Source organism: Saccopteryx bilineata, chromosome 3, assembly GCF_036850765.1.
Source record: "Saccopteryx bilineata isolate mSacBil1 chromosome 3, mSacBil1_pri_phased_curated, whole genome shotgun sequence".
Classification (NCBI taxonomy): domain Eukaryota; kingdom Metazoa; phylum Chordata; class Mammalia; order Chiroptera; family Emballonuridae; genus Saccopteryx; species Saccopteryx bilineata.
Genome location: NC_089492.1, coordinates 52,603,037 through 52,615,612, shown reverse-complemented (window position 1 = coordinate 52,615,612; position 12,576 = coordinate 52,603,037). Strand labels below are relative to the sequence as shown.

The 12,576-nt window shown below is 36.3% G+C and overlaps 1 protein-coding gene across 1 annotated transcript in view; it reads left to right on the top strand.

Annotated features, from left to right (window-relative positions):
- LYPLA1 (lysophospholipase 1) overlaps positions 1 to 11,532 on the top strand; it is a 41,446-nt gene extending 29,914 nt beyond the window's left edge. Inside the window, exons 6-9 of the mRNA XM_066266129.1 lie at positions 2,053 to 2,126; positions 4,629 to 4,730; positions 6,078 to 6,254; positions 9,773 to 11,532. Of these exons, the coding sequence (XP_066122226.1) occupies positions 2,053 to 2,126; positions 4,629 to 4,730; positions 6,078 to 6,254; positions 9,773 to 9,826 (407 nt within the window). The 3' untranslated portion in view covers positions 9,827 to 11,532. The remainder of the gene's footprint in view (positions 1 to 2,052; positions 2,127 to 4,628; positions 4,731 to 6,077; positions 6,255 to 9,772) is intronic.
- Positions 11,533 to 12,576: the final 1,044 nt, after the last annotated feature.

The following is a 12,576-nucleotide window of genomic DNA, read 5'->3' as shown; positions in this document are numbered from 1 at the left end:
ATATTAGTGGTTAATTTAATATGGTAATATTAAACAAGCTGGGTAATTCTTATAAATCACCTTATTTAACACTCCTGTGAAATCTCCAAAATCTGTTCTCTGGTTAGAATTCCATGCTTTTGTGAACATGGTAATTTTATTTTTGGGGTGAAAGCATAAAGAACATGAACTTATTGAGAGAAATCTGGGTGTAGAAAATGCACAGAAACATCCTTTTCTTTTACATGTATGTACTGAAAAGTTACAGATAGACAGTGTAGTGACTGGGATTGACTTCAGAATGATCTGGATGGTGACAGGCATTGATGAAACAAGCCTGGTTGTGGATTGATAATTGCAGAAGTGGGATAGTGTGTACTCAGGGAGACTCTGCATACTTTTTCTATTTTTATATTTGTTTGAATTTTCCAAAATAGCTTAAAAATCCAAAACCAATAGGATTCTTTTAAAAAATCTTAGAAAAAAATTATAGAAGAACTTTTGAGAACTACAAAACAGGAAAGAAGGTACATTCAAAACATTAAATATTTAGGAATCTTAAACTAAGAACACTGACTTTTAGGATCATCAAAAAGTAGGTCAGAGCTACAATTCTATAGCTAGGTTTTTGTTAAAGAAATAGATGATAAAAGTATGTGCTGGATATGGGAATGAGACGTGAGACCCTGTGGAAGATAGAAGCTGGGCTTTGTGGAGAAGACGGGTGGGCCTGGTGAGTTCTGGAGTGAAAAAGTTCTGCCCTGATGATAGAATGTCCTATGACTTGTCATTTCTTTCCTTTCCGAGGTCATGTATTATTAGAGAGCATTAGGTTCAGACTCAGAACTGGGAAAAAAAGGAGTCTCTATTTGAGGGCTGAGGGACTGTGCTACTAAATGGAGAGTGCTCAGTTAGGTCCAGGGAGCACAGTGGTGCCCTTGCCCTTACACAAATGGAACAGAGATTAGAACCAACTCCTCCACAACTGACTGCTGCCATTGTAGTTTAATGTTATCTCAGCAGTTGGTGTAACCATGGGGTGTAAACCTTTGTGAAACTGAGGGAAAAGGCTCCCAACAGTACCTGACTGGTTAGCAGCTAACATTTACCAAGCCCCAGCTGCAGCCTTCCCTCTCACAGACAGGCTCTTTCTGCCACTTCTGCATCTTTCTGAGGCTGTGCAGTCTCCCTTAAATAAATCCCTCATTCTTCACGACAGTTATTTCCCAAGTCGTCTTTACTGTTCTCTCACCCACTCTCCTGTACCCTGGTCAAGGGACCTCTAGCTTTTCATACTAATTTAAAGAACAAAAATGTATACAAAAGCAAGATAATTTTTAATTTGGCCATTTGGGTTTTCTTGCAGTGTTCTAATAAAAGCATATTTTGTTTTTTGATATAAAGGAATAATAAAGGTGGAAATTTTAGACTTAAAAAAAGTCTTGCATATATGTCAAAAATTTGTTAAAGGTGCAGTTATTCCCCAAACTCAGGACTGATTATTTTAAAAAAAGAAATTTTCCCTGGTGGTTGGCTCAGCAGTAGAGCACTGATGGGGCATGTGGAAGTCCTGGGTTTGATTCCCAGTCAGGGCACACAGAGAAGCAACCATTTGATTGCTTCTTCCTTCCCTTTCCCTTCTGTCTCTTCCCCTCCCATAGCCATGGCTGGATTGGTTTGAGTACATCTGCTGGGGCTCTAAGGATGGCTTCATGTAGCCTCTGCCTCAGGTGCTAAAAATAGTTCAGTTACGAGCATGGCCCCAGACAGGGTTGCTGGGTGGATCCTGGTAGGGGCACATGAGGGAGTCTGTCGGTCTATCTCCCCTGCTCTCCCTTGGAAAAGAAGGGAGGGGGGACAATTGAGCAGTGTAAGCAGCACCTGCAAAATCTGGTTTTTATAATGACAATACATTCTGATTTTATATTATAATGGAATGCTTCTAAGTTTTTTACTTGTTTTGACCTTTAATATAATTTGTGTTTTTCTGTCATTAAACTTTTTTCTATTTAAATTGTAACTATGGCCTTAACTTTGAAAGTTTTGGTAATTTAACTTTCATGTTGTTTTTAGTAAAAGCTTTAATAGAGCAAGAGGTGAAGAATGGCATTCCTTCAAACAGAATTATCTTGGGAGGATTTTCTCAGGTAAGATAACGTTTAGGTGGTATGTTAGTAAGTACCACCAATACATTCATCTAGAAGTCTGTTGTTTTCATCCTTTTCTATGGAGGAGTCCTTTTTTTTTAGAAAATGTTATAGAAACTGATGTATTACTTTAATGTTGAATTGAATTCGAATGGACTAGAAATAATTATTAACTGTGAGAGTACTTCATACTCTTGCTTTTCTAGTGTTCTTTCTTCAGGAATAGATTTACGTAATTGATTATGTCTTGAAAAATCAGTTTGTTATGTAAATTGGTAGGAACCTGGAATGTTAACACAGTGTAGCCCTTAAAACAAAACTCTAATTTAAATACAGGTATAAGTCCCCTTTCTAAGAGAATACTACTGATAGGAGCAGTAAGGTAGAAGACCAGCGAGTTTCTTCCTTCTTTTTGTCACAGATATACGTTGTTTGAGCCCACAGATTCACGTTGTTTGAGCCCACAGATTCACCTACAATTCCTATGGGGCTAGATTAGAGTAGGGACTCTCACTACAAAGTGACCCATAGTGCTCGGGGCACTGGGTTGTCTCACCTGAGCTCTCTTTTTGCAGTAGAAGAATTGGAGGCTCAGAGAGACCTCTCCATGCAATGCTGCGCTAGCCTTGTGGAGAGGCAAAGTGGTTAACATGTAGCTGCTTCTCTTACCCTTCTAATGCAGTTTCTCTTGTTCCCTGTGGTGCAGGGGGTGCTTCAGCCCTACTCTCATGTCCAGAAATTCTCTCAGTGGTGTCTTGTTCTTAAATAGTTATTAGTAGTTGCTCTTGCAAGGGATAGCAAAGTTAAGAACCACTATTCTTGCCTGACCAGGCGGTGGCACAGTGGATAGAGCATCGGACTGGGATGCGGAGGACCCAGGTTCGAGACCCCGAGGTCACCAGCTTGAGCGCGGGCTCATCTGGTTTGAGCAAAGCTCACCAGCTTGGACCTAAGGTCACTGGCTCGAGCAAGGGGTTACTCGGTCTGCTGAAGGCCCACGGTCAAGGCACATATGAGAAAGCAATCAGTGAACAACTAAGGTGTCACAACGAAAAACTGATGATTGATGCTTTCTTATCTCTCTCCGTTCCTGTCTGTCTGTCCCTCTCTCTGACTCTCTCTCTCTGTCTCTGTAAAAAAAAGAACCACTATTCTTGCCATTGTGGTGATATCTCTTTATTCTCCTCTCTTTTGTCATGTAAAATAACTTTTAGATATAAATATGTGATGTTTATTTTTGGCATTATCTTTTTCTGTACTTTTACTACTTCTACCTTGTATACTTTTTCCACAGGCACAGTTACCTCATGTTCACCTTATATCTTTATTTCAGCTTATCACCTGTTCGCCATGTCACCCATCCCCAAATTGCTTTAGCTTCTAATCTGTAAATTTTCTAAATCAACAACTTGGTGTCAGATGACCTAAATTAGGACAATGTCAGAATTAGAGAATTTTTTAGAGTTAGAATTCAATAGGAAGATAGGTTGTTGATACAATACAGTAAAAAGGTAAGCTACTAAGTTGGTATTTGTTGAAATTCACAGATAATATATATTGTAATACACATTGTGACATAAATATAGGTAGAAAATGAGTGCTTCTTTTAAATAGGAAGTGAGCGTAGGAGTCTGTTATAAATTTGAGACTGGCTGATCATACCAATTCCTAATACCTTATGCAAGAAAAAGTTATGAGTGTGTGGAATCACCTCAAGGAAACCAGAGATGAGAATGATGCAAGGCCTCAGGAAATAGCAAGGACTTGCAGAGTTGTCATGACTTGCTCTCTTCATCTTTATCTCTGTTTTTCTGCCTATTAGCTTCATTTGCCTTTCCATCTACAGTTGGCTGCCTTAGCTTTTGCAGCCTATAGCATTTCTAGTTCTTGAGTTTACGTGTTACAGTTCCAGTCACACAAAGAGACAGACTAATAGTCACTGAATACCAATTTCAAAACCCTGGGAGAAAGAACATGACAATCTCAGTTGAAAAAGGATCTCGCATCTTCATGTGGTCCACTGAGCCATGGGCCTGGTCAGCGTGGCAGGGTATCTAGATGACTGATGGGACTGCTGTTCCCAGAATGCAGGGTGTTGTGATCTGGGTCAGCAGATACTCGAAAGGTGTCTGCTACGTAGTCCTCATTATCTTGAATTGCTGTTTTTGAAAATAAATACCACTTTAAGATGAGATTTGATTTTATACTAAGACATTTCATAGGAGATCATAGTAACAATAAATTCAGAATGTTCCTAAGGCAGCTGTAGGTGCAGCAGTTAACTCTACTATTAACTGTTTTGACTGACTGGATAGTTGCTATGTCCTCACAGTGGTCTTCAGAGTAGACAATCGTGTGCGTATTTCTGCTTGTTTGCCTGATTTGATTAGACATCAGCCACCCAGTTTGATTTTTTTATGGGCATTACTATTAAAAAGAAATCTCTTAAGTTGCTGTTAGTAAAGGATGTGTTCCACTGACTTTCGCTGCTTGTCTTTCCAGGGAGGAGCTTTATCTTTATATACTGCTCTTACCACTCAGCAGAAACTGGCTGGTGTCACCGCACTCAGCTGCTGGCTCCCACTGCGGTCTTCATTCCCACAGGTAGTCTGACTGACAGGTGCACCTTAGATTACTGAGCTAAGAAATAGCAGATAGTCTTGGGGAGAGGGTCATTTTTGTAAAGAAACTCTGTATTTTAGAGCAGTTTTGGGTTCACAGCAAAGTTGAGTGGAAAGTACAGAGCGTTCCGTATAGGCACCATGTCCATGTGGGCACGGCCTGCCCATGCTGACGTGCTGCAGCACAGAGCACATTGGTCACAGTCGATGAACCTATGTTGACACGTCACCCAAAACCCATAGTTTATACCAGTCATCCTTTTTTAAAAAGAATTCTTAGACTTTTGTGATTTATTACGAGGCTTTAAGGGTACACTATATTGTCTTTGTTGTGGATTACATGGAATAGAATAAGAAATAAGTCCTATTGTTATAAATCATATATATGAAGGGTTTGATGCACTTTAAGATATATGTAAAAATTAGGGTTTTTTTTAACACATAGAAATAATATTTTTGAATGCTCATTATGCTCACTGCTGAATCGGAGATTTTGCTATATAAAATATAATTTTTAAATACTCAACAGTGTAGAACAGTAAATAGTATACATGAGAGATGTAGACTTTATTTTATTTTCAAATTTATCTTTAAATCTAGGCTTATTTCTTTTTATTTTTTTTATATTTTTGTTTTTTGTGACAGACAGAGAGAGTCAGAGAGAGGGACAGATAAGGACAGGCAGACAGGAAGGGAGAGAGATGAGAAGCATCAATTCTTTGTTGCAGCACCTTAGTTCATTGATTGCTTTCTCATATGTGCCTTGACCAGGGGGCTATGGCAGACCGAGTGACTCCTTGCTCAAGCCAGTGACCTTGGTGAGCCTTGCTCAAACTAGATGAGCCCACGCTCAAGCTGGCAACCTTGGGGGTCTCGAACCTGGGTCCTCCACATCCCAGTTTGATGCTCTATCCACTGCGCCACCACCTGGTCAGGCTAGGCTTATATCTTGTCACTATAGTAATCTTAGGTTTCTTTTGCATAGTGAGTGCTGTTTATTAATCGTCTTATTTAAATCAGTTAAATAAGAGCTGAGAAGAACATGGTTCAGCTAATACATACCATTCATGTCAGGACAGTGTGAGCAGATAAAGAATAGACTCTGTTTCAAGGAACCAATTCATTGGGAAAACATATAATATATGTCCTAAAACAAACTGTTAAAGTGATGTGGAGAGTATAGGAATTGAAGGTATTTTATTTTTGTGTCCAAAATATAGCCTATATTGTAAGTAATAAATTTTGAATGTACATATCTAGCTACAGTTTTAAATTCCTAGTATAATGCTGTATATTTTTGAATAAATAATACTAATTTTGTTTTCTGCAGGGTCCTATCAGTGGTGTTAATAGAGATATTTCTATTCTTCAGTGCCATGGCGACTGTGACCCTTTAGTTCCTCTAATGTTTGGTTCTCTTACTGTCGAAAAGCTAAAAACGTTGGTAAATCCAGCCAATGTCACCTTCAAAACCTATGAAGGCATGATGCATAGTTCATGTCAACAGGTAAATGTTTGGAAACAGTGATTATAGAGGCAAAATTTCCTTCTTTTTCCATGTGATGTTTTAAGATAAGTAACATTTGAATGTTTGGGTCTTGAAAGGAGTTAGTTAGTAAATTCACACTGAGTCATAGGTTAGCAGGACTTAGATCAAAGTTTATTCATTATAATTCAACAGACATTCTCTGATTTCCTGTTATAAGCATGCATTGTACATAATTCTAAGACAAAAAAAACCCATTTCCTTTTATTAAAATTTAGAAAAGATTGATTAAAATAAAAATTTTACTAGCGGGGAAGGATCTATATCCAAGTCACGGTATAGAAACAGAATGTGATATATAGTAGAAGGGTTTTTTAAAGTTCTTTGAAAAACTGAAGAAAGTAAGATTAATTTTATTAGGAGGTACTGAGATCATAATGAAAGAGCTCCATTATGAACACTGGGTAGGACTTGGATAGCAAGTATGCAGAGAAAATAATGTGGAACAGGAAAAGCAAGCTGTCCAGGTAGACTGTGGTCTTAGGAAGATCTAGGTGTCATTGAACAGAGACAGAAAGGAGGGACTTGAGTATAGTGAGTTTTTATGTTGTGCTGAGAATGGACTTGTTCTCTAGGCAACAGAAGGCCATTGACTTTTTTTCTATATCAAAGCAAAATGTAATGTACATTCTGGAAACAAATGAAGCAGAATCCATTAGGATTTAGTGTTAATTCTATGGACTAGGAAAGAAGGAAGTATCAATGAGGCCTTAGATTTCTAGTTCAGATGACTAAGAGGATGCTGTTCATAAGTAGGTACAAGGAGCAGTGTTAGGGTAACAGGAAGTAGATATACTGAGTTTAGTAAACATAAAAATTGATGTGCCCCTATGATATCCGAATGGGATGTTGGAAATATTTGTCTGAAGTTCAAGCCTGTAATAGAGATTTAGAATAATTACCAATATTATTGATCAGTGAAGAATTACCATTGGAGAGTATTGTGAGAAAAAAGATCAAGGGATAGAACTTTGGGGAGAGTTACAAAGACTTAAGGGTTAAACAGGAGTACGGGAGGAGAGAATTTCTGAGTGGATGGGAACAGTAACCCATGATTCAAAGAATGATTAAGGGGAAATAGTCCTGGAAGAAATTATCCATTTCTTCCATCTGTGAGCCAAACTGCAATGGATTGTATAAAATAGGGAAATGAGGAAGTAGAGGTAATATGTATAATCCTTTCTAAAAAAGGTTTTGGTAAAGGGCTAAGAGAGTAGGAAGATTCTTATTATTAGGATGAGAGAAAAAGACCCATATAGGTGGAGAGGAAAGAGGGAGAAGATGCAATAGAGAGAAAATAATTGGTAGGAGGAAGTGCTAGAGGGACCAGATAATGTAATTAAGTCCTGAAATGGTTGCCTTAAAAGAGGAGAAAAACACTTTGAATCAAGATAGAAGAGATGGATTAATATGAATGAATTGTTGAGGTATAGATGAGAGTATGAGAGTGCACAGTAGATCCTCTTAATCTTTTCAGTAAAGTAGGGGAGATGTGGTCCCTTAATAAGATAAAGGAGGTCTGGATAGATTTGGAGGCTTAAAAAGGCCAAGAAAAAAAATTGTTGGCTAAACATGGAGGCAATTTATGTTAACATTGTTTTGCAACTAACTGCTTAGTTTGTCTAAATCATTTGCTTTAGGACAGAGACAGCAGATTGTAATATTGATTTATCCAGAAAGACAAAGGGCCTGGATGCTCGGGTGTTACTAAGAACATAGCTGACTGTCATAATAGTTCCTTCCTTTTGTACTTGTTGGTCTACAGAGTTATCAAACAGAGACGCGTACCCACAACTTTTTAGAAGTTCTTTTAAAATAACCTTTTGTTTTTATAGAAGCAATACAATTTAAATTTTATTTTTAAAAACAAAGAAATTGTCATGAAGTATTGTGTTTTGTTCCATTTATTTATTGATTTTAGAGAGAGGAAGGGCAACAGAGGGAGGCAGAAACATTGATCTGTTCCTGTATGTGCTCTGACTGGGGATCACACTCAAACCTTTGCATATTAGGATGACACTCCAACCAGCTGAGCTGTCTGGCCAGGACTGTCGTGAAGTGTTATTGAATCCAGAAAGGGAGGTGTCACTCTGACCATCCAGGAGGGACTGAGGGTCTAGGGCAGTGGTTTTCCAAGTAGACATTGTATCTCAAGAAGCTTCAACATACAGACCCCTAAACTCCAAACTCAGTTATCTCAGTTATTCTGATTCAGTACATTGGGGGCTTGGAGTTGAACTCGGGTATCTTGGTTTGTATGGAGACGTTTTAAAATAAAAGCTTCTTATTATATGTATGATTCTTTGTGTGATTGCATTGGAAGACACTGGACTGAATAATTAGGAGCAGAAAGTCAGAAGAGGTGGAAAAGTAGGAGGTGGTGTCACGGGAAACTTAATAGGACTTTATAGAGTGCTGTAAAATAGACCAGTTTCATGCCGTGGCTTTTTTTTTTTTTTTCTGGGTGACTAAATTATAAAGTTAAAGGTTCTCTCCATTGCCAATTGTAGGTTGTGAGGCCAAGCCTTGAAATACTAGAGATGGTAGGAGGAAATGAAATGTGTTTGGGCAAGAAAACTGAGCCAGGTGCAAGGGTCTTCTAGGAAAGTTTTTTCTGTAATAGTTGGTTATATTAATTTTCATGTCTTTGCAGGCCTATCTTAGGTACATGCTTTCTTTCGGTTGGTTGGTTATATCTAAATCTTTAGCAAAATATTTTATGCTGTGAATTTAGCCTTTCATTCTCATGAGACTATTAAAAGCTGCGCTTTTTTATGTATATGTAGTTGACAGTCATTATGTACTTCCTGAGACTTCTCTGTATACAGGGGTCCCCAAACTACGGCCCGTGGGCCACATACGGCCCCCTGAGGCCATTTATCCGGCCCCTGCTGCACTTCCGGAAGGGGCACCTCTTTCATTGGTGGTCAGTGACAGGAGCATAGTTCCCATTGAAATACTGGTCAGCTTGTTGATTTAAATTTACTTGTTCTTTATTTTAAATATTGTATTTGTTCCCATTTTGTTTTCTTACTTTAAAATAAGATATGTGCAGTGTGCATAAGGATTTGTTCATAGTTTTTTTATAGTCTGGCCCTCCAATGGTCTGAGGGACAGTGAACTGGCCCCCTGTGTAAAAAGTTTGGGGACCCCTGCTGTATAGTATAGGTATTGTCACTTCTAAACCCCCTCATTCTTCCTCACCACGTTTTACTTGTTCAAGTATGGCAAAATACAGACCATTTTCATGGGAGTAAATATTAGATAGGAGACATCAGTGAATGTACAATAATAATAATTATAGAAAATGCTAAAATTTCTATTATTGCATTTCTCTGTTACAACTTTTTATTTTATTGTAATAGTAAAAATGTTGTTTCACCTATGTATACACACCATGGATTTAGTTAGTGGTATTTTAGTGCAGATTTAATTTCTGATTTGTGTAACTGCTTATTAAATCACTTTATTCCAAACAGGAAATGATGGATATCAAGCAGTTCATCGATAAACTCCTACCTCCAGTTGATTGACATCACTAAAGGGGCCTTGTGTAGAAGTCCACACCAGCATCATTGTAGTCAAGTTTAGACCTTTTCCTGTGCCCAATTTCAAAACTTACAATGTTTGCAGTGTTAAAATCTTTTGCAAATACACACCAGTGACACCAACTAAATATCTCCTCATGGTCAATTTATGATCTCTTAAGTGTCAATACATGTATTTGTATAATATGATCCAGAATATACTAGCATTAAACTAGGTGAAGCAGCTAGCTTCTTTTTCCCAAATGTAATTCAGCAAAATAATAAAATACTATAATCAGACTTTCTGGTACATCATTTGAAAATTATTAGTATGCTCAATGAAAACTTGTTCAAGTATAAATAAGCAGTTAAGATATAAACTATTTATGAATGTTGTGACTTAGTCTATGGACTTATTCCAAAATTACTTAGTCACCATCCAGTATCTGTATTTTTTATATACACTGTATGTATTCAGATATTATTAATGATTATAATACATAAAGATGAGGTGTTATTACAGTATTCCTAATAGTAGGGATACTGCTTCTAAGTATCAATACAGAGTAATATTATTCTCTTCAATTAAGGGCCCTTTAATTTGGGGACCAGGCTTTTCTTTCCCTGTTAAAATTTTTTAGTATTCTGTTTTCCTCTCTAGAAAGGAAATGTATTCTTTCTTTTTATATTTCATAATAGACCAAATATTGCCTCCTTGCCATAGATATCTGCTGTCAATACATGCTGTAATTTGGCATTCTGAATCACAGGCGTAACGGTATTTAAAATGTATTTATACTTATATAAAGAAACCAAACATCACTTCAAACTTCCTGTATTACTTATTCTTTAAACTGTACCTTAGTCCAACATTAGACCTATATAGTTGTTAGAATCTTCAGTTTAGGTAGGGAATAATTCTGTGGTTGTATTTTTCTGTAATTAACTCGAAGAATTATTAGGTCATATTCTATTATGTTCTGGAATATTTAAGACTGATCTTAAAAACTGTAATTTTTAAGATGAAGATGATTTGCTCTAAGATGATTCTCCTTATAGAATAGAGTTTTAGTTTATGTATTTTATATTATGTTTGAAATAAACTACTCTAGGAAATGAACAATCCACTAGAAAAATTTGCTTTACTTTTATCTGTCATAAAATTATTTGAAATTTACACTTTAGCAGATGATTTTTTAAAAATTAGTTTTTGTGCAGACATAAAAGTAGCAATTATTTGATTTTAAATAATGAATTTTTTAGATTATGGCTAAAAACTATTTGAAAACAAATTTATTTTCTATAAAGGTTAGCCAGAACTCAATACATATGTTATAATTACCACACCATTTAGTAAACAAATATGGTATTCTTCATAATTTTGAACTGTTAATTTTTCTTCTGTATGCCAACTGACTAAATGTTAGAAATGCATCTTCATAAATGGGGTGCTAATTGATAATGGAAATAATTTAGTAATGGACTATATAGAATGTAAATAATGAAGCCATATGTTGTTTGTCTGGATTTAAAAATTTTAAACAATCATTTAATAAGTCATTTTGATTTACTTTAATGAATATAAACTTGTTTCAGTTATATATATTAGCAAGATATGATTTATGGCAAGAGATATTTCATTAAAATATGCTGTAATGTGGGGAAAATGTTTTCCACAGTTTCTATCAATGTGAAATAAAATTTAATTCTGACTTTTCTGTGACTGCTTTTTTGAATAGTATAACAACATTTTGGGTTTGCCTTGGAATGACTTGTCTATAATGAAAAGGAGGAAAATGACAATGTAACCACAAAAATATACAGTCAGAGAGAAAGGGAATGGAACTAGGCATGAGAAAAGCTTATCTTGCTATGCAATTTTAATAAACTAAAAAAATTCTTAGAGCTCTTTTTTTCTCTTTCCTCTCTCCCTCTCACCCTCTTACCCAGGTGCCTCTCCTCACCCCCTTCTCAGGCATGCTCTAGAAAATAATTTTTTTAATTCATTTTTTAGTGCTTCTAACCTATTTAAGAAACTTTATTTGGTGTTTCCTTTTGTCTCTTCCTTTTATAAAGTATTCATAGCATTTTTAAATTAGTGTCATAAATCAGATCTACAAATAGTTTTTTCTCATTTAAAAAATTTCTCCTTTAAAAAAAATTTTAAACACAGTTGATATACAATATTATATTAGTTTCAGGTGTACAACATAACATAGTGGTTAGGTATTTATATAACTTATGAAATGATGCCCCCAATAGGTCTTGCACCCACCTGACATCATACATAGTTATTACAATATTAGTGACTATATTCCCTAAACTGTACTCTGCATTGCTGTGACTGTTTTACAACTGCAAATGTGTATTTCTTTATCCCTTCATCTTTTTTTCACACAACCCTTACTCCCTTTCCCATCTGGCAACTCATGTTTGTTCTCTGTATCTATGAGTTTGTTTCTGTTTTATTTTGTTTTTTAGATTCCATATATAGATAAAATCACCTGTTTGACTTATTTCACTTACCATCAGACCCTAGGTTCATCCATGTTATTGCAAATGGTACGATTTCATTCTTTTTTTTTTCTTTTCATTTTATTTATTGATTTTTGAAAAAAGAGAGAGAGAGAGAGGCAGAATGGAGGAGTGGGAAGCATCAGCTCATAGTTGCTGTATGTGCCTTGACGAAGCAAGTCCGGTGTTCCAAACCCACAACCTCAACATTCCAGGTTGACGCTCTGTCCATCCACTGTGCC